Genomic DNA, 23,334 nt, shown 5'->3' with positions numbered 1-23,334 from the left:
GTTTTTTCTTCTCAGGTTATTTTTACCTTCTTTCTAAATCTGATCTTCCTTGTGCAACAAGAAAACCAGATAAATATGTATACATATATCGTATTTAACATATGCTTTAACATATTTAACATGTATGAGACTACCTGCCATCTAGGGAAAGGGGTGGAAGGAAGGAAGGGAAAAATTGAAACAAGTTTTCGCAAGGGTCAATGTTGAAATATTACCCATGCATATGTTTTGTATATAAAAAGTAATAATAATAATAAAAAACAAACAAAAAAAGTGGTCAAAGCCAGTATATAAACTTCTTGACCTTATAATCATACTTCTTTCCTCCCCTTTAACCAAAATGAACTTGATTTGTCTTTGAATTCAACATTTTTGGCACAAAGTAATGTTTGATTAAATCTAAGTAAAAATCAGCCTCAAAGAATGAACATATGCCATCTCTGACTGATGAGTCAAAGCATGTACACACTTTGAAGGCAGTCTGAAAAGAGTTTCAAAATGATTGAGTAAAAGTATATCAAAATTGTAGTAAAAATATATTGAAACAGATAACTGTGTATATATGATTTGCATGTGTATAAATATTCTCTCTCTCTATTTTTATACACACACACATATATCCTTACCAAGAGATTCCTTTGAAGGAGACAATGATTATTTTCATGTAGGAGTTCTAGGAAAATCACTCACATTATTCCCAAGTTAGGCCAAATATCAAGAGGATTGGCCATTTAGAGAGAGAAAAAAAATGAATGGAAATCACGATAAATCATATGGAATTAAGGAAACCAAATTTAAAATAAACCTCAGCAAATCTTCTGATGGTGAGCAGTGTGCTACAATGATACACTCCTCCCTAATGCTATTGTCTTATTTGAGAATGAAAGACAAATAAAAATAACTGCAGTAATAAAGGATTTGTAGTCAGAAGGTCTGGAATTGAATCTTGGTTCCTTTACTTGGGAGTGGCTTCTAGCAAGTCTCTTTGCCTGTTTTGTCTTTTTGTATATGTAGAGTCAGATGGTATGGTGTGAAGGGGGTAGGGAAGTGATTTCTAAAGTTCTGGGTTCTTTCTAGTAGACTGGGTTGCCTTACTTCATGATCATGCCTTGAAACACTACTAGAAGAATATTAGACTGGTAATAATTCAGTTAGGATCCAATTCTGATCTGAGATGTAAGTAGAAACATTTTATAAAATTAGTTCTTATGAGAATTAGATGTAGCTTTTGTGAATGGCAAGTATTAGATTTAACTGTTCATTTTCAAACATTATAGACATGACATTTCCAAGACTCATAAGAGAGAGAAGATTTTTTTAGAAGTCTCTTTATAGAGCTAAAGATTCTTAACTTCTAATATAAGAAGTGCTGCATCATGCAATGTTCTCCAAATATCTTAGTGAAAGATCTGATATTTATGTCATTTAAAAAGAAATCACGTAAAACATTGCAACATTATTTAGGAAGTTTCTGAAGCAGAAGAGTGATTAGTATAATCTCATGGACATTTTTTTCTTCTTCTAAACTGTACTATGATTTCAGAAGTTCACTCAAATGTTGGCAATATTTTTTTCCATTGTGATGGGCTTGAATGAAATGTGCTATACTTCTTTCCATCCTAAAGGAGATTCATGAAAAAGATGAGTCATGGGCTTGTATTCTTAGGAAGATTTATCATGTCATAAAATAAAATAGCCAGGGGATAATACAGATGTTGAGAAACCCTAATGTCAATTGAATGTTCTTTTCATAACAATTTATCTACAATGACAACATAGTTTTCTAGATACTTAACTTCAGAGAATAGGCTTTCAGTGCTAGGCAAGTAACTGTAGCTCTCTAGATTGTGAAGTATATAATCTGCTTGTGTTTTATCTTACTTTATAATTTATTTCTTGTTTTTGTCTTCAATTCCTCACATCCAGAAACCACTAAACCATGCAAGTATTGTGGAATGTTCACAATACTCCCTGTACCATAGAGGTGGATTATTTTCAATGGAAAGGCTGCCATCCCTGTAAAGTTCATCAAGGGATGAGGCTTGAGGGAGACGGACACATTTTCTTTTCCACTTGTGGTTATAGATACATAGACCTGAAAGATAAACAAGTACTAACCACAGGACCTCTGGTTCCTCTGGCACCTTTAGGACCAATTTCCCCAGTTTGGCCAAGAGCACCTGTGCTTCCAATTTCTCCTGTTGGTCCCAGTTGTCCCTTTTCTCCCTGTTTGTATCATTAGGGATTGAAAAAAGAGAATGAATTCATATTTTGTAAAAGTAATGGTTTTAACCACATACCTAAATGACCCCAGAAGAATTCTCAAAATAGAAACTTTGCTTTAACTTAGTATTACATTTTAAAAAATTCTTTGAAGGGTGCAATGAAAACTCATTTTGGTAAAACAAGCCAGGAAAGTATACTGTTCATTTTTGAATTAAATCTTTTCTTTAGGAAAATTTTTGCTTTAGAAAAGCTGAACACTTCAAAGTTATTGACATCTATTTAATCAAAGAAGACCAAGGATCTGCAATTGCATGTTCTCGGGCTCATCTATTATTGGGTAATATGAAACAGAATGGTTTGATGAAGTCTTCTACTGACTACTTTTAAAAAGCATGTATCATTGTAATTTTAAACTGCTTTGAAATCTATCTTCTGTTTTCCATAATACTGACTGACCTAGCCTGAAAATGGGCCTGTTCTTAGACACACATAAATATCATTTTTCACTTTCTGGAAAATTAAATGAATACAAAGGAAATCTAAACTTTGGCCACAGCCAGGAAGGAAGAAATGTACAGTGTCATGATCCATTTTAGATGCTGGATGAAGTTTTATTGTCTTTTCTCGAGAGTTTAGTCTCAAGTAACAAAGTTATCCTACTTTATTTCTAATTCTAGTGATGACTTTAGACCCAATGGTTATGAATGGTGAAAAGAAAGCCCATGGCTGGTATTATTTTCATGTTCCAGAACAGTGATGGAGATTTGTTTCACTTTTTTTTCATTTCTCCATTCCAACAAAGATTATGTGGCAGATGGACTAGATGTATATTGGCAGAAATGCTAGAATTCAGTCTTTTAAAAACTGGACATATGGTCAGCTAAAGTTAAATATAATATATTTCTGGGATGGACATGGTCCAGTAACAGATTTAGAAAAACATTTCTCAATATTAATCAAAAGTCTAAAGCTCTCAATTCTACTCTCAGATGAATTTTCCATTGCAGCACACAGTAATAATTAAACAAGCATATCCACTTTTCTTACCAGGAAAACATCTCATGGGTTTGCAACAGAAAGTACACTTGACTTTCAGCACATTTTGGTAAAGAACACAGTTAATCCTTAACCTTGCAATTTGAGGCCAATGAAGTAATGGAGAATTGAAATCCACAGATAATTCAAAGATAATTTTAAATCAATATAATTCTTCCACTACATCCTTTCCTAGAACTATTAACATGCAGCAAAATCAACTTGACTTGATTTTTTTTTCAGTTCTTTTGATGCTCAGGACCTGTGAGTTCAAAAGAGGCATCAAAAGCAGGTCAGCAATGAAAAGAAGCCAGAGCAAAGTGTCAGGATCACTCACAAATTTTAAAAGAGATGGTTATAGAGTCCAATGGAAATTAAGGCTTTCTTTATTCAAGTGTTACTTTCCATCTGAACTCTCGCTCGAGAGTTTTTAAGTAATGAATGTCCTTGGGCCAAGAATCAGAAAATTTTGTGGCATAGTTATAAAAAATGGCACTATCTTGTGGAATTTTGGATTTATCAAAATAGGAAGAAGACAAAATTTGGAGGACGAATACATATAAAGTGAGATATTACCTTTTTGCCTGGGCGACCCCTTTGACCTGGATTTCCAGCAGCTCCTTCTGGTCCCTAGTTATTTAGACAGGAAGAAGAAACAGAGAGTTAAGTAAAAGACTACATAGGATTTTTTCATTATTTATTTATATTAGAAAATCCCTGTGAAATGTTGGCAATTCTATGAAAGTTGTAAATTTTTCAGCAATATAATCCATGTACAGGTTACAAGAGCAATTTAAACAGATAGCATAATGAAAGTTGCAGATTAAAAAATGATCTAGATAGAAGCAATGATACTATCTTTAGCTTGAGGAGGAAATAAATTTTGTTTGTAGGTTTTAATTAGCAAGCTTATAACTTAGTTCAATTGACAGCAATCTAACTTAACTCAAAAGCTTCACTGAGCACCTAATAGATGCTCAATATAGTGCTAGATGTACTAGGATTACCAAAGAATTATTATTTCTGGTTGGTTATCAAATACCTTAAAAATCTCACTAGAAATTTAAATTCTTTTCTATAGGTTTTTACAGATGGGAGATGGACTGATTTGATTTTTACTTGGATTTAAATCTCATTTGATATTGGGATTTAAGGTACAGGTTTGAACACAGTTTTTACAGTTGTGTTCTACTGTGATTCCATGGACTGCAGAACAGCAAATACTACCCATGGGGTTTTCCTGGCAAAGATTTTGGAGTGGTTTGCCATTTTCTTCTCCAGCGGATTAAGGAGAACAGAATTTAAGCAATTAGTACTGGGTCACACAACTAGTATCTGAAGCCACATTTGAACTCAGATCTTCTTGATTCCAGACCAAGTTATTTACTCACAGAACTATCCAGCTGCCTTTTGATAGTTCTACTCCCACTCAAAATAACTCCATGATTCCTCATTTGCTCAAAGGACAAAATACAAATGTCTTCGCCAGGTATTTAAAGCTCATACCTTTCTACTTTATTAGTATTATTGGTTTTCAAGAACTTTACATTTCAACCAAACTGGACTATCAGCTGTTATACAAAAACAAAATATCTCTTATTTTCATGCTTTCATACAAGGTATTCCCAACACCTGAGAAACCTTCCTTTTTCATCTCTCTCTTTCTCTCTCTCAGAATCCTTCAGCTTCAAGGTTTAGCTCAAGCTCAAGTTCAAGCTTTACATCTGTGAAATCTTGTTTGCTTTTCCCTAGTTTTTAGTGCATTCCTCCTTCTACAGTTTTTATTGTACTCTACCTGGATGTATATTGGATCTTCTTAGTAGAATGTAAATCTTTCCAAGGCAAATAATTTTGGTTGTGTTTTTGTATCCTTAATTATTAGTAAGTGATCTTGCAATAGTAGGCACTAAATAAATTGTTGCTGAGTTGACCATATACGAATTAGGGTTTAGATCAATCAATTATTACATGATTTACTATGCCTAGGCATCTGTGTGACAAGTATATGGGATACAAAGAAAAGCGAAAAAAGTTCCAAGCTTTAAAAAATTTACTTTCTAATGAGACAGACAAGTTAAGTACAAAGTACTACATGGTAACATTCAAAAGAAGGAGGATCAGGAAAGGCCTCATTTAGAATGTTGTCTTTGAGCATACTTTTTTTTTTTTTTTAATAGTTTTTATTTACCAGATATATGCATGGGTAATTTTGCAACATTGACAATTGCCAAACTTTTGTTCTAATTTTTCCCCTTAATTCCCCCCTCCCCTCCATGGCAGGTTGACCAAGACATGTTAAATATGTTAAAGTATAAATTAAATACAATATATGTATACATGTTTGAGCAGACTTTTAAAGGATGTCAGAGGCATTCTATATGTGATTCTCCTAATTGGTGAAGATATTTTTTTTTCTTTTTTGAAAGATAACAATTTGTGATTCCATATTAACTCTTGGTCTCTGGATACAAGAGAAAGAAGAAGAGAAAGAGAAAGACTTTGGACATTGCAGACAAATAGAAGAAGCCAATTTATCTTATCTCTGAGTTCCATTTTACATCACTGAAGACCATGGGGAATCTCTTCTTACATTAAATTAGAGATGTTTTCCCTTGGTTTTAGTGGAATTTATTTCATTTCCAGTGGTAGAGTTTAATCATTATGTCATATTTTCTGATATATATGTATGTATATATGTAGGCACATATACATATTCTACTTCCTATTGTATTTTTATTTATTTAAATAAATGTTAAATGTTTTTCCAAAATATCCCAAATCTCTAGGTTCCCTAAAAATTATTCTGTGAAGGTGTTCATGGGTACCAAACTGACAAAAGGGTCCATGAAAAAAACAAACAAACAAGTTTAAGAACCCCAGCCATAGATGGCCAGCTGCTCTTATTGGTAAGTGACTTTGTACTGATTGCTTTATTCTCCAAAAGCATCTAAATGAGATATATTCTCAATCAAATGATTTTGGCTTAATTATCCATGTAGGAAAAATCAAGTGGATGAATAAAGCAGGCCATGATATGTGAATAAATGTATATATAAACACACATAGAACACAAATATTGGGTGAACCACACAAATGGACAATGTATCAGGTCCAGAATGAAGTAGATGGAGAACAGACTAGACTGTCTTCGGAAAATTACAAATGACATCAAGCTTCTCGTGGAAACAAGAACCCAACTTTTCAACAGCAATATTTTTCCAGGGCTCTACTATGGCTGTCAGCCATGGGACATTATAATATCCAAAACAGAAAAGTCAATGACTGCTCAAGAGACAAAGAGAAGGAACATGGTAGGCATGAACAGGCTGTGTAACAAACATGTCATCAAGAAAGAATTGTGAAGAAGGGAAAAATTGCTCCAATTTTCCAAAAAAGAAAAGAGAACAGTCCTATAAACTCTAGGCTCAGGAGTTTGATTTCAATTCTTGGGAAAATTCTAGACTAAATTATTGGTGAACATCCAGAAAAAGAAGCAGTAATTCAAAAGAGCCAGTATAACTTCATCTAGAATAGGTCATGTCAAGCCAGGATAATCTCATTTCTTTTTCTGATAGGTCATGTCAAGCTAGGATAATCTTATTTCTTTTTCTGATAGTATTACTAGCCTGTTAGATGAGGGAGTTATCATCTAGATTTTAGCAAAGCAATTAATAAAGTATTCCATCTTATTCTTGTGGAATAAAGATGTATATATTCTATGAGAATACTTTAAACAGATGGGTCAAGGGCTGGCCAGACTCAAAGAGTCATTAATGGTTCAATGTTTCTAATAGATTACTTGAGAGATCTATATTTGGCCTTGTGTAGTCTAACCATTTTTTTTTCAAAAGTGTAAATAAAAACAGAGATCACATGCTCATCAGATTTGTAAATGATGCAAAACTGAGAGGGATGGCTAAGAAATGAAAGACATGATCAGGCTTCAAAAAGATCTTGATAAGATTCAGTGGGAATACATTTAATGTCTTGTACTTGGGCATAAAAAAATCAACTTAAGTTCAAATTGGGGAAGGCATGAATAGACAATTCTGGGAAAAGATCTATGAGTTTTAGTGGACATCAAGTGAAGTCAGAGTCAGTAGTGTCAAAGTTCAAAGAAGCTCACGTGATTTGAGCCTACATTAAAAGAAATCTAACTGCCAAGAGCAGGGAAGTGATAGTCCTACTATACTCTGCTCTAATCAGAAGTCAGTTGGAGTATGAATTCAGTTCTAGACACCAACGATTAGGAAATACACTAATAAATGAGGAGGTTCCAAACAGAGGATATCTGGGATGGTGAAGGGCTTTAAGTTGAATCAGTTGAAGGAACTAGGCTTTTCTAGCCTGGAGAGGAAAAGGCTTGAGAAGTAAAGGAACATGATTTATTTTGGGAGGAATTTTTAAAAATTATTTATTTTAATACACATTGCTTTATGAATCATGTTGGGAGGAAAAAAAAACAGAGCCAATGGGAAAAACCATGGGAGAGAAAAAAAATGAAAAAAGAAATCAATATAGCACGTGTTGATTTACATTCAATCTTCATAGTTCTTTTTCTATATGCAGATGACATTTTCTGTCTACAGTCTATTGGGATTGCTTTGGAGACATGTCTTTTAGTATTTGAAAAACTGTCACTCAGAGGAAGGATTACATAGGTTTTTTTTGCCCCCAGAGATCAAAATTTGAAGGAACACGTGGAAACTATAACAAGGAAACTTTAGAGTAGATGTCAGTTAAAAAATCTCCTATCAACTAGAACAGTCCAAAAGTAGAATGCCCTAATTCAAGAGGTGATGAGTTCTTCTTTTTTGAAAGTATTTAAGCAGAGTCTGGATTATACCTTGTTGGATATTTCATAGTTGAGATGCCTTTTGCTTGCCAAATTTCCTTTCATTTTATAATGTGATTCTGAGATTTTTTCAAAAATTTTCTATTATTATTATGATTATTATAAAGGACATTATCAATAAAGTTAGATTAAAAAAAAGTGTGGGTTGTTCATCTGGTGAGGGAAATAGCCCACTGTCTCATTGATTTCTTACAGTTTCAAAAGAAAGTGTAGGTTTCCAGTAATTTGGGCGGGTCCACTCTGTCAAATTTATGGTAAGACAAAGACAAGAGTTCCAGAGAACAAACAGATATAAATCAGGTTTTTTGATCTTCATCATTGGAGGGAATTCATCACAGTGATGAAATCACAAATCCATTGGGGAAATACAAATTTGGGATAAGTAGAGAACTATTTATGTGGAGATGAAGGGCTGACAGTTGGAAATTGTGGTCTACAGCTTAGAAGAGACACCAGGATTGTAGATATATAAGTAGGAGTAAACCACATAGACTTGCAAGGCAAAATGTATGAGTGGATGAGATCACTGAGAATGGCAGTGCGCAGAAAGAAGGTAGAACCTTTGAGGAGGCTTCTGTTTATGGAGTGATAAGTCAATATATAAATCAAGGCTTGGGTAAAGTATGTACTAGTCAGGCTAAAAAAGAAATTGCTCTCTACTATATCCATTTTATTATTTAGAAACAAGGATGGAAATTCCCATTTGCCATTCAAAGACTAACATGCTTCAGAGAGGTCTAGAAAAGAAACAAGTCAGGGTTTACTACTGTGCTTTGTACACAATAAGTACTCAATAAATAGTTTTTAAATGAATGAACAGATACAGGAGGAACTGACTCACATCCTAAACATCTGAGCTTGGCTAGCCAGACCCTTGTAGGCTCCTGAATTTAGGGGACATATTGTCTAAACTTTCTACCTCTACAATCTAACTGAATTTAAAAGAATGATTATACTAACTTTAGGATTATTCTTTGATCCACTGATAAACTTTTTATTAAGATTTTCAATTCTGTTTAAAATAAAATTCTTGGGGACTATGTGAGTATTCTATCCAGGGTGTCCCAAATGTCTTGGTATATATTTTTTTAGATTTAATGGCTTAAAACTGCATCCAAGATATTTGGGACATCACATACACATATAGGTATATATGTATACAAATGTATAGATACATAGAAATATATATCACTATTTCAGGAATACAGATATAAATATCTAGATCAGTTCCTTAAACATGGTGCTAAAATACCAGCCAGATTAAAATACAAGTGGGAAATATTTAACAAAATAAATAAAAATAAAAAAACCCCATAGATAACATTATGCTTAAATACTGTCACCAAATAGCCTGCAGAGATGCTTATAGATGCAATGGCCTCTTCTATTTATCTGATGTTACTGTGCTAAGATATGTTTTACTGGTATTATTATGGCCAATTGTCCATCCAAACAAAACAAAACTTAGGGTCTCTGTCTGACAATACATATTTAGTAAATAGCTGATTTGAAATCAAAATCAGTTCTTTTGACTCTCAGGCTAGCACACTTTCTACCACACTAACCTCCTTCCTAATTTCCTGATAACACATTCACATAACACTCTTTGACACAAAGTACTATTTTCACTACATTTAAACTGCAAAATAGCCCAGGATTGTTATATCTTATAATGGTAGGAAGTGTTAGTATCATTAACTTCATTGTTTAGATTCAAAAACTGAGAATCCAAGAGCTAATTTCTCCATTTAGGGCCACACAACTAAGAAACGATAGAGTTAGGAATCCAGCCCAAGAACTGGGTTCAAACTATGGGAGAATGTTAAAATGTTACATTTTCCCCCAATGGCATCAGGAAAGATGGAGTATCTAGTTCACTGGGGATCTGAAGCAAACAGGAAAAAGCCAGAAATGTGCCTACTAAAAATTTAAGGTTAAAAGGGTTTAGCAATTTTAGAATTTCTCATTCTAAATTCTTTCTTAGCCATCAGAATATGTTTCCTTTGGATCCTTTAGAAAGAGATTTTTCTTCTAAACGTGTATTAGGTATATAGTTCACTATCTCACTCACTCATCTATCTGTCTGTCTGTCTATCAACTATTCCAAATGTGTGTGTCAGAGAGACAGGGACAGAAAGATAAAGGGAGAGTGAGTGAGGAAGGGCTTTGGTAGTCTGCCAGAGCTAGAGTATATAAATCTAGAGAAAATTTGTTTTGTTGCTTTGTTTAGTCTTAGTAAAATTTTATTCACAGAGCTGGGCTAGTTTGTTTATTTCATTGATTGCTTAGTTATTCAAATCATTCATAAACAATCTTTGTTCCAAGGTGTAGGCTGTTTAAATTTAGGGTTATCCATTGTGAGACATTTGAGTATTTGCAGACTAAAACAGCAGGCTCAAATTCTAGCACAAACTAGGGATATTTGGGTGATAGAACAAATTTTATTAATAGCCACAGGAACACTTCTATAATTTCAAAACTGGTTAAATAGTGAGAGTGACAGATAACAGATGGTCAATCTGAGTGTTACATTGGTATCCAAGAAACAGTAAAAGATCCAGAAGATGACAGCTGGAATATTGGCTACATCCTCTAATGTGGGATTTATGGAAGAATTCAGCAGAATGAGAAAGTGTGGATTGATGGCTACTGGCAATGGAGGAAGGGTTTTCTTCACTGAAAAGATCATAGCTCCATCAAAATAACTATAGCAGTGAAAATATTAAGTAAATATAGCATTGATAGAGAATAAATGAGGCAAATAGGTGGTGCAGTGGATAGAGTCCTAGATCTAAATTTAGGAAGATATGAGTTGAAACCTAGCTTTGTAATCTGAAAAAAATCACTATCCTCCTCTATAAAATGAGGGTATCTCACAGACTAATTGGGAGAGTCGAATGAAATAATATTGGTATGGACCCACATTTAACACCATATACTAAGATAAGATCAAAATGGGTCCAAGATTTAGGCATAAAGAACGAGATCATAAATAAATTAGAGGAACATAGGTTTACCTTTCAGACTTGTGGAGGAGGAAGGAATTTGTGTCCAAAGGAGAACTAGAGATCATTATTGATCACAAAATAGAAAATTTTGATTACATCAAATTAAAAAGTTTTTGCACAAACAAAACTAATGCAAACAAGATTAGAAGGGAAGTAACAAATTGGGAAAACATTTTTACAGTTAAAGGTTCTGATAAAGGCCTCATCTCCAAAATATACAGAGAATTGACTTTAATTTATAAGAAATCAAGCCATTCTCCAAATGATAAATGGTCAAAGGATATGAACAGACAATTTTCAGATGATGAAATTGAAACTATTTCCACTCATATGAAAGAGTGTTCCAAATCACTACTGATCAGAGAAATGCAAATTAAGACAACTCTGAGATACCACTATACACCTGTCAGATTGGCTAAGATGACAGGAACAAATAATGATGAATGTTGGAGGGGCTGTGGGAAAACTGGGACACTGATGCATTGTTGGTGGAGTTATGAAAGAATCCAACCATTCTGGAGAGTAATCTGGAATTATGCCCAAAAAGTTATCAAAATGTGCATACCTTTTGATCCAGCAGTGCTACTACTGGGCTTATATCCCAAGAAATACTAAAGAAGGGAAAAGGACCTGTATGTGCCAAAATGTTTGTGGCAGCCCTTTTTGTAGTGGCTAGAAACTGGAAAATGAATGGATGCCCATCAATTGGAGAATGGTTGGGTAAATTATGGTATATGAATGTTATGGAATATTATTGTTCTATAAGAAATGACCAACAGGAGGAATACAGAGAGGCTTGGAGAGACTTACATCAATTGATGCTGAGTGAAATGAGCAGAACTAGGAGATCATTATACACTTCAACAGTGATACTGTACGAGGATGTATTCTGATGGAAGTGGATAATCTTCAACATAGAGAAGATCTAATCCAATTCCAATTGATCAATGATGGACAGAATCAGCTACACCCAGAAAAGAAACACTGGGAAATGAGTGTAAACTGTGAGCTTTTTTTGTTTGTTTGTTTTTCTTCCCAGATTATTTTTACCTTCCGAATACAATTCTTCCTTTGCAACAACCACAACAACAAAATTCGGTTCTGCACATATATATTGTACCTAGGATATACTATAAGATATTTAATATGTATGGAAATGCCTGCCATCTAAGGGAGGGGGTGGAGGGGAGGAGGGGAAAAATTCAGAACAGAAGGGAGTACAAGGGATAATGTTGTAAAAAATTACCTATGCATGTGTACTGTCAACAAATGTTATAATTATAAAATTAATTTTTAAAAAATAGAAATAATATTGGTAAAGTGCTTTGTCAACCTTTGCTAGCTCTGATCATGAAGTATTTTTGTACAGAATAGATTAGGGATTCTCCATGTCCTGGGGACTCCTGACCTCCTCCCATCTTTTTTTTTTTTTTTGCTTTTGTTAATAGTTCTTCCTTCCTTTAAAAATGTTAAATGATATCTATTTATATCTATGTTTATGTTTGTATCTATTCTAAAGCCAAGAGACAGTGTGGACTAGTGGATAGAAAGCTAATCTGTCTTGTTCCTATTGGGCTATTCCTGAAATCCTCCAGATTTTGAGTTCAAGTATTGCCTTGACATATTGGCTGTATGATTCTGGATAAGTTACTTAACTTTTTAGTGCCCCACATGACTTTCTAAACATAACAAATTGCAGAAGTTACTATGTTATTGGTAAAGAAAATATCCTGAAAAAATAATTTTGTGCTAGCAATATAGTCAAAGATCTAGGTCCTTTAATTCAAAATAATTGATTTAAATTCAAATTAATTATTTTCTTAACTTTCCTTGAGAATCTCAAAGTGCTGCTAAACCTGATTTATTCTTCCCTGTATTTCCATATTGCTTTATTGAGTTAGGACCCAAAACTATGACTTCATTGACATGAGGAATTCTCTGATGAGGAAACTCCTTCTACTAATTCAGGTCAATATGTTCTCTGAAATGTATACTTTGTTGAGTTCCCTCAGATCATGAGAAATCAATGACTTGTCCAGAGTCATACAGCCAGTATGTGTCAAAGGCACAACTTAAATACAGTTCTTCTTGGCATCCAACTTTTATCCACTATGCCATGCTTCCTCCATGATTAAAACTGAGCTAAAGCAAACAAAGCAAAGAATCTTTGGATAAATATATTTTAGCTCAGATTAACCTCAACAAATTTCTGATCCCCAGGGATAATATTATGCTATCCCTTCCAATTTTCCACTTTTTTTCCAATTCAAAACTCATCATTTCAAAGGTTTTTCAAAGGGCAAGAAGGGTATTGAATTGGGAGGTAATGGCAAAATGTTCCCAGGTGATCAAGAAAAAGTGTTTGCTTCCATAGTTTGGGATATCAGTCCTCTTGACTTCAAAGCTTCTTTTTAAAGGTGATTTAATAGAACTAAAAAAGAAGCAGACCTTATACTCAGTACTGCTTTGGACATAAAGTGACTGTATAACCTTGAACAATTTTAAGCCTCATTTTCCTTATCTGGAAAATACAGAATTTTTCCTTGATGATCTCTACAAAGTATTTTCCAACTTTGTTTAGTCATTTGTCAGTTATGTCTGACTTTTCATGACCCCACTTGAGGTTTCCTTAACAAAGATATTAAAGTTTGTAATTTTTACAGTTGAAGAAATTGAAGCGAATAGAATTAAGTGACAAAGCTAGTGAGTCTCAGAAACCAGATTTGAACTCAGGAATATGAGTTTTTCTAATTCTAGAACCAGCACTCTATCCATTGTGCCACCTAGCTGACCCAATTTCCAGCTTTAAAACCCCATAATTCTAGTAATTTACTATGAGGAAAGTATCTCTCTTATGATCTTCTTCTATAGATTAAGCTCATCCTGATAGTTGAAGGAAAAAAAATGCACATTCACTATTCCATTTAACTTTATTCTAAGGGCTGAAGACATGTTTATTGTCATTCAATCATGTCTGACTTTTCATGACCCCATTTGTGATGTTCTTTGCAAATATATTGGAGTCATTTGCCATTTTACAGTTGAGGAACTGAGACAACTAAGATTAAGTGATTTGACCAGAAATTTCTATCACTAGAAAAAGCATCTGAGATTTGAACTCAGAAAGATAATACTTCTTGACTCCAGAGCTGGCATTCTATGGATTGCATCATCTAATTACCCAGAAGGCATTTAACTTTGGACTCAATTAGGACCTAAGAATATACAGAGTAATTATCATTGCAATTGATTCCTTAGATGAAGATGACATTAAGTCAGGAAGATGTTTCTCCAAGGGAACATGCAAATGTCTTTTCTGTTGTAATTGGTCCAGTGACATAAATTTCAGATGTTGCTGTAGACTTTAGTAGGAAAATAAAACAGAAATTGGATGGGGGTTGAGGGTGACAGGCTGCACTCTTCTTGTTCTTTTAAGCTCTTCTTTTGAACTTGGTTCTGGAACTTGGGACGGAATAGAGATCACTCTCTCGAAGATCCAAAAGTACACTTAAATCCTCAGGACATGTCAAATAGTGGCCTTCTCTAGTGTGGGATGGGAAGTGAGGAAGGGGGACAGTTTGGAACTTAAAATTTAACATTGCATTCATTATCTTTATTTACATTTCTTCCAATTTGTTCACTTCTTGACTGGATTAGTGGCAGCCTGAAAAGTATCTACTTTCCATATCCTTTTCTCTCTCCACACTAGCTTTCAAAATACCAAAAGTATTAATGTTCCCATTTTATAGATGGAAAAACTGAAGCTCAGAGAGGTTAAGAACCATGTCCATGTTCATAAAGTTAGCAAATAAGGGTGATCTGAATCCAGGTTTTTTTTTTTTTGTTTTGTTTTGTTTTTTTCTATGTAGAAACTCTACTGCCTCCAAGTGTGACGTACTCATTTCTCTTGCTTTCTCCAAGGCTGGTGCTCTATCCACTGTGCTATCTAGCTGCCCTAGATATGCTCATTTCTCATCATTACTTTTTAGCATTCTGGCTTTCCTTCAAGTCTTCAGCTTAAGTATCACCTTCACAAAATTTTCTCTGATCCTCCCATATTTCATTTCCTCTTCAAATTTTCCTTGAGCATTTTGCTTGAATCTTTCCTTTATGCCCATCACATTCTAACTTGTGCATATTGCAAATATCTATGAATAGCCATGACTATATCATGTTTGACCCCTACTCATCCCATCAAAATATAAGCTTTTGTGGATATGGATTATCATTTTATCTCTAGAGCTTAGCAGAATATTGTTCATATAGTAGGTGTTTCATAAATGCTCAACAAATTGAATTGTTTATTCTTTACTACAGAATTTAACTAAGGAAGATCTCAATGGCTAAAATCAATTTCAACTTCAGGAAGGCCGATTAAGCAACAATTCATTGGCCTGTGAAAACTTTTTCGAAAACATGTCATGGTATTATTTATTGGGTTTATGAACCTAAGGGGATATAAAATTTCAACCAGAATGGCAATCAAAAGAATGAAAGAAACATATGACTGCACTCACCTCCACTGAGCCCCCCAAAAGGCATTATGATAAGCCAGGCCAGACTCAAGTAAAATTGTGAAATGGGAAAATGTTGTCCTCAGTCTCTCTCTATCCCCTTTTCTCTATCATTGTTTTCTTCTTCATTTTTGGAGGTTCTATCCTTATGCTGTTCTTTCTATGTTTGTTTTACTTTGATAACTTTAGATTACCTTCTTAGATAAGGATCTTATCTTATCTAAATTCTGTATCTTCCCCAGCAATTAGCACAGTGCTTTAAATGTATTAGGCACTTATCCTATATTTGCTGAGTCTCTATAAATGGATGGTTCAAACTTTTTATTCCCTTACTGCTATTGATGGCAACAGTGTGCTATTCCTTCCAGAAAAAAAAAAAAAAAGAAAAGAAAAATTTAAAGATGACTTTTATTGGAACTGACCCAAATAGAGCCAAAGGGAAGATAGTTTTATGGTGAGAGAACTTCTCATATAATGCTATGCAATAAGCTGGAGCTCTATCTTTATAAAACACCCAGATGCTGGTACTGAGAAGAATGAATGCCTGAGGGGAAATGAGTTCACATGGAACAAAGGTACAAGATAAGGCCCCATGCCAAAGGCAAAGCAGAGCCTACTCATGTTTGGGGATTCCCAAAGAACAATCAAGTGTTCCTTAGAGACACAGGGATTCTTTGAAGAAACAGCCATTCTTCCATGTAGATTTTCTTTTACTGTGACAAGTGCTATTCATGAAGCTTACTTGGCTCTGAAGAAAGTCTTCATCTCTCTTGAATATTCTGAAACATGTGACCCTGTTGATCACCCCTTCTTCTTGAAAACTCTTCTTTATTTGTGACATTGCTTTCTCTTGGTTCTTCTACATATCTGGGTGCTCTTTCTCAATGTCATTTGCTGGATCATCTTCCATACTCCCTACACATGAGTATACTCCACAGCTACATTCTGTGCTAATTTTTTCCCCTATGTACACCTTTGCTTTTTATATATTTTTCTTTTGGTGAGTATATCAGTTTCTAATTCTATGCAGATGATTTCAAGGCATCTATTTGTGATTCCTGATCTTTATCAACAAGACCAATTATACATTATTAATTGACTACTGAATATTTCCAATCTGGATATTAGAAATTTACAGTTGATTAATGTTTCAAATATAACATTTATAAATAAAAGTTATTGCCTTCTCTCCCCCTCCAAAATCTAACCTTTTACTAACTTTCCTATTTTTGTTAAGGATATCACTGTCTTCCAATCATTACCAGTTGACAATCTCAGAATCAATTCTGACTCCCTCATCTTTCACACCAAAAAGAAATCATCTTATAATAGAATCACAATGTTTAGAATCATAAGAGATCTCAGAGACCAAGTCATCTAAGTTAACCTATGCCCCCAAAGAATTTCCATTACAATGTACCAAACAAGTGTCTCAGCATGAACACTTTCAAAATTCACATAGTGATGGCTACTTTTAGGATCTGATGCATAAAACATTTGTCCAGCCTCTTATTTTTGTTGAATTAGTTCTTTGCTTTCTAAATGTGTTTCTTCTAAGGGACTGTGGAGTTTTGTTCTGATATATAACCTCAGTCTTTTTATTAGTTTATTTAATACATTTACAATTTAAATGTTGAGTTTGACTTTTATTTTCCTCTATTTTTCTAGTAATTGTTTTTTTTTTTTTTTTAATTTCTGAATTAGAATTTTGGTTTGCTGTTTTCTAATTAAGTCAGTTTTTTGTCCCTACATATGATTACTTTAAGACAACCTTATTTTAACATTTTTCTCCCCCTTCTCTCACCCCTTTTTTTCCTTGGGAATTTTAATAACCTTATTGATTTTTTCTTTCCCTACTTTATTTTGTGATATGTTTTCCCCCTCCTTTCACTTCTTTTTTCCTTCTTATTTAAGAGGTTAGTTCAAAATTCCCTTTCTCCTTCACCTTTTCAAATTTTTTAGTTTTTTCTTTTTTATTTTCCTTTTGTTTTTCCATAAGAAAGATATCTTAACTTTGTTTTCTTCATGAATTCTTTCCCCCATCTATTCTAAACTTTTATTCTTTGATTCATAGAATGTATTCTTAGAATTGTAAAGTTCCAAGTTTGTTTCCTCATCTAACCAATTTTTGTTATTGCCTTAAAGATTTTATCCTTTTACTTTGTTCCTTTCTTTCTATTAAGTCTAACTCTTACATTTCCCCAGAGAGACATTGCCCCATAGTAAAAAATATCCCAGCATTCCAAATTGTGAAGTCCAGTGCTTCTCCTTGCCCTCTCTATTTCACCCCCTCGTTTGCCATGCAATCTCCTTTCTGGTTTATAGCTTACCTTTTAAGTGCTGGTTTCTCAGGGGAGCTCTAATTTCCCTTCAAAGGAAGGGTATTGTCCATAAAGGCACACAATTCTTTTGCAGGAAGTATTTTCTGCTGTACCAACTCACAGCAGGAGCTACATTTTTCCATCCATGGAATTGTTCTTCAGTGGGACCTCCTGAATCCAGATGTTGATGGGTCAGAAGCTCCTCATTTATTTTCTCTGTTTTAATCCCTCCCTTTCACCACTTCAGTCATTCTCCTGTTTCCTTAAGTTCTACTTTAATCTTGATTTCTTTTTGTGCTTTTAGAAAGAATTCTTTAATGGTTCTTTCTTTCTTTCTTTCTTTTTTTTTTTTGAACCTGATAGGTGAATTACTTTTTCTAGTAATTTTTAATAGAGATGTAGACATGGGGTTATTTATGTTGTTACATGGAATTTGATGGTTGTATTCATTTTCCTTTCATATGTTTTTGATGTTTGTAAGTTAAATAATTTGCTCGTTCATCCTGCTTCAAGTGTCTCTTTTCATTGAATGTCTGTTTTATTTCATTCATTATTAAGCTCATGCTTGCAGGGTATGTCTTTCTCTTAAGTGGTGTCTTGAGCTCCTTTACTTTTCAGAATATATTTTTTCATTTCTTTTTGTGGTTTCCAGTGGATGCAGAATGTTGTTGTTCAGTTGTTTTCAGTGTTGTCCAACTCTTTGTGACCCCTTTTGGGATTTTCTTGGCAAAGACACCAGAATGGTTTGCCACTTCCTTATACAGATAAGGAAACTGAGGCAAATAGGATTAAATTACTTGCCCAAAGTCATACAGCTAGTATCTGAAGCTGGATTTGAACTCAGAAAGAGGTATCTTTCAGATTTCAACCCCATTCATTCTATCCATTGTCCCATCTAGTCTTACATTATTCAAATTTCCTTTTCTTTATATTTGAAGAACTTTTTCCTGGTCATTTCAAAATTTGCTATTTGACCTTAAAATAGTTCAATTTAGGCACTGATTAAATTGGCAAATTATTGACTGTAGACAAAGTAATATGTTCAAAAACAAGCTTTACTTTTGATGACTGTGGAGTTAGAACAGGGAAATTTATATATATATATATATATATATATATATATATATATATATATATATACATATATATGTATATATACACACATATACAAATATGTGTATATATACTTAGGAGGGACAAAACAATAGATTTGTTTTTAGATACACAAAGCTTAACATGGAATAAGTGGAAAAGTCTAGTAGTCAGGAGGAGAGATGGTACTGGATTAAAGGTGAGAGGTCAGCAGAAGATGTCGACAATAATCATCTTTGTAGGAGGAAAAGTTGAAACTATGGGAGGAGATGAGAGAGGAACTTTGGAAAGTCCCCACATTTAACAAGTGGGAGGAAGAAGAAAAGGTAAAACAGATCACGTCTGGGGCAATGGACAGATGTTCGGATTCATAAAATCTTACATATCATTTGAGAGCTGGGAGGTACTAGCAAAGGAATCCTGTCTAACCCACTCATTTTACAGATGAAGAAATGCAGCATTCATACATGGATGGGAAAACACGTGAGTCTGCAGAGAAGTACAAAGACTTTCTTCCCATCTTTTGTCTCCTCTATCCCCCACAGGAGAATCCAGTAGCCAGTCCCTTAATTATTCTTGGTGTCAGTATTAATGGCTTACTTGAAGTTCACAGAGTATTTCTCATCTTACCTGGGCTCTAAGGTACTCAAGTGAAAATGCCACTTTAGTGGAAGATTTAGAAAGCTTGATTTAAAAAAATGAACTAGAAACATTTATGCAGTAAGATTGGTTTTTATATGGATTATAATGATTTTTTTTTTGCATCACAGATTGATGTGATCAAAGATGGGAATGTGGTAATAGAGAAATATATATAACATTTGCCTTATTCCAAAGGGATAAGTTAGAGAGGTAATGGAGTAACATTGAATATTAACTCAATTTACTCATAGGAGAAAATCTGTAAGTTGTGGGGAGAAGTATGGAAAAGAATATTTGGTTGAGGAACAGCAGGAATAAACATAACTGAGGGGTGGGAATAGCTTGCAGACTACCTAGAGAAAAGGAAGAAATAGACAGTTAAATGGTATAGAGAGAAGCTATCATTGCCATTTGGAGACTTCAACTACCTTGACATTTGATGTCATTCTATTTTTGAAGGTAAATCAACTCTTTGACTTAATATGTTCAATTTTTAAAGGGTAGATGAAGGAATGGAAATAATTAATAAAAAGGAATATGTAGAAATAGAAATTGTAAAAACCCTGGGAGAAAGTTACTAGTCTGGCAAACAAGAGTATAACATATCTTGAGTTCAGCCATGTATTTTACAAAATCTCTCAAAAATACCTTCATGGACAAATAGGGGGATACATGATATATAGCAGATGTGAATTCAGAATGAGTGTATTTTTTTCTCATTCTGTTTGCTTCTTCATCAGTTCACTTAAATTTTCTTCTATTTTTTTCTTCTGAATTTCTCTTATTCTGAACTTTTGTGTGTAATAGTTTTCCATTGATGGAGTAGTGGATACAGCATTGGGCCTAGAATCAAGAAGACTTGAGTTCAACTGTAGCCTCAGACCTTTACAATATGTGTGATTCTGGACAAATCACTCACACTATTTTCCTCACTTTCCTTATCTATAAAATGAGATGGAAAAAAATGGCAAACCACTCCAGTATCTTTGTCAAGAACATCCCAGGGAGGGAGGGGATAATTTGGAAAAATGAATACAAGGGATAATGTTATAAAAAAATTACTCATGCATATATACTGTCAAAAATTTATAAATAAAACTTAAAAATAAGTTAATTAATTAATTAAAAAAGGAACATCCCAAATGACTTCACAAAGAATCAGATGCCACTGAAATGACTGAACAAAACCAACAATAGATGCTATTATGATTGTAATTATTATTAATTATATTACCAAGAGAGGTCTAAAAGCAGTGCCATACTCTTTCTTGTTAGCTTTAATTCCTAAATTTCACCTTTTGCTAAGCTTTAATAAAGGGGGCCTATAAGCTTATTGAGTATTTGGAGTGTAAAGCTAAATGCTACTCACTGGAGGGCCAATTGTTCCTGGTCCACCTGAAGGTCCTATAATTCCGGGTAAACCTGTCTCTCCTTGTTCCCCAGGCTCTCCAGGAGGTCCTGTATCTCCTATGTGACCCTGAAACATAAAAATAAAAGCATTATTTATTGTATAGCATATCCTTTAATTAAGGATACATGATGAAAAGAAATAATATTTTAGATTTTAACTATACCAAAAATGTTTTGTCACCTTTATTCCATCTTTTCCTTGAAGACCATCTTCTCCAGGAGTTCCTGGTTCACCCTAATTTATGTGAGAAACATAAACATTAAAAAAAAGGTTTTGTTTTTTTTTCTAACACTGCTAAGGCAGATATTTTAATTGAAAAAAAAATTGCCTTTGGACATTCCAAATAGTTGAAAAAAAGAATTTATTATGAAGCTTTTTATTTCCTTTATTTCTTTATTTCTAATGACATAATAATAATTTTTGAATTTGCTTCCCATGGCTGATTTAAAAAGTCAGAATGTTATAAATCTAAAATACAGTCAAATCCTAGCAAAATGATAAATTTTAGTCAATAAAAAGTTATGCAATGTTCATTTTGTAACTCTGGTCCTTGAACAATTGTTCATAGGCTCACATCATAAAATTATACTTACTTTCCTGTCATCTTCATGGAGATAATAATTGTAAAGTGCTTAGATTAATGCTTGGCACATAATAAGCAGTGCATAATTGTTATCTATTATTATTGTGTTCAAATGATTCAACATGTTATATTTTGAATGTTTCTGTGTCCCACGACCTGAGTAACCCAGAATATAGATGAAAAAAAATTTAAAAGTAGTTTTTTAAGAGGTTTCTCTATAGAACTTACAGAAATACATTTTATAAGATATCATAGAGAGAGATCATAGGATCAGGGTATTATAAACTTAGAGCTGTAAGGTATCTTAGCAACCATTAAATCTAGGCCCCTCATTTTACATATGAGAACACTGAGGCACAGATAGGTCCTGTGACTTGTCTAGAATCACAGAACTAGGAAGTGTCTGAAAAGAGATTTAAACACAGCTTAATCTGACTCAAAGTAAGAAACTCTATTAAATATGTTATATTACATATACAGGTGGATCTTTACTTTTTTGAGTCACTCAAAGGTAAAATTAGACTTACTGATATTTTCTTCCTGGGTTTACAAAAAGCAAAAAAAAAAAAAAAAAAAAACAGACTAGAAAGAGAAGGAGAAGGGGAGGAAAGAAGGAAGAAAAGGGAAAATGAATTCAAAAATGAAAAAATGAACTTAGATTAAATCTGTTCTATCATTGTTTTCCTGATAAGCAGATAAAATGAAACTGAGATGTTCTTCAAAAAGTACAAAATGGAAATCAATCAACAAGCATTTATTGGGCACCTACCATAAACATGGTATTTTGCTGGGTGTTGGAAATACTAAGACAGAAATGGAACAATACCTACCTGCAAGGTGCTTATTACCCTTATTTATGATTATGGGGTCTGGAACTCTAGACCCTTCCTTAGGCAAACCTCTATAGGAGTCTTTGTTGTACTAGGATAATTACAATACAATCTGGGTTCATGGTGACCTGAAAAGAATCTGTTTTTAATGAATCGTTCTGACATGTGAGAAAAGGAATGTATTTTCTGTAAAGTAGTGTTGTGGGAGATACATCTTTAATAGGAAATTAATATTACTAGTTTAGTAGGTCAGTTTAAGTTTAGCTTATCTGATCTTAAAAATAAAATAATAAACTACATTTCTATTATTGCTGATGTTTTAATGTTGAGGGTGAAAGATATTTTGGGTAAGGAGTAGAGGATAAAATGAACTCCTTTTAAAGAAATAACTAAATATAACTAAGCGCTATGAAATAATGAAATTGTTCACAGGATGGGTAAAGTTTTCTGGTGTTTTAGTTAATTTAGTCTCTGATAAATAAGAAAGGAAGGAAACAACATTTATTATGTACCTTCTATGTCAGGCACTGTCTTAAACACTTTACTAATATTATTTGATTTGATCCTCATAGAAATTCTGAGAAGTTAATGCTATTTTTATCCCCTTTTTACAATTGAGGAAACTGAATCAGAGAGTAAGTAACTTGCCTGAACTAGAAAGGGTCTGAGGCTGGATTTGAATTCAGTTCTGACTCCAGACCAAGTGTTCTATCCAATGTACCACGTAGTCACCTTTTTGTTCTATATTATTATGATTTTGTAATTGACTGGTGAGTAATTTAACCCAACAATATAGAATCACAGTATCAGAAATTTA

The 23,334-nt window shown here is 33.6% G+C and overlaps 1 protein-coding gene across 2 annotated transcripts in view; it reads right to left on the bottom strand.

Moving 5' to 3' along the window:
* The window catches only part of COL24A1 (collagen type XXIV alpha 1 chain), a 345,626-nt gene that overhangs the window by 88,448 nt on the left and 233,844 nt on the right, over nucleotides 1–23,334 (bottom strand). For both annotated transcript variants that reach the window (XM_074266340.1, XM_074266341.1), the window contains 4 exons: nucleotides 21,285–21,338; nucleotides 21,063–21,170; nucleotides 3,838–3,891; nucleotides 2,119–2,226 (listed from right to left, as the gene is read on the bottom strand). In XM_074266340.1, coding sequence (XP_074122441.1) covers nucleotides 2,119–2,226; nucleotides 3,838–3,891; nucleotides 21,063–21,170; nucleotides 21,285–21,338 — 324 coding nt within the window. The remainder of the gene's footprint in view (nucleotides 1–2,118; nucleotides 2,227–3,837; nucleotides 3,892–21,062; nucleotides 21,171–21,284; nucleotides 21,339–23,334) is intronic.

Source organism: Sminthopsis crassicaudata, chromosome 4 (assembly GCF_048593235.1).
Source record: "Sminthopsis crassicaudata isolate SCR6 chromosome 4, ASM4859323v1, whole genome shotgun sequence".
NCBI classification, from domain to species: Eukaryota; Metazoa; Chordata; class Mammalia; order Dasyuromorphia; family Dasyuridae; genus Sminthopsis; species Sminthopsis crassicaudata.
Note: the sequence above shows the minus strand (reverse complement) of the source record. Positions and strands in the feature narration are given on the sequence as shown.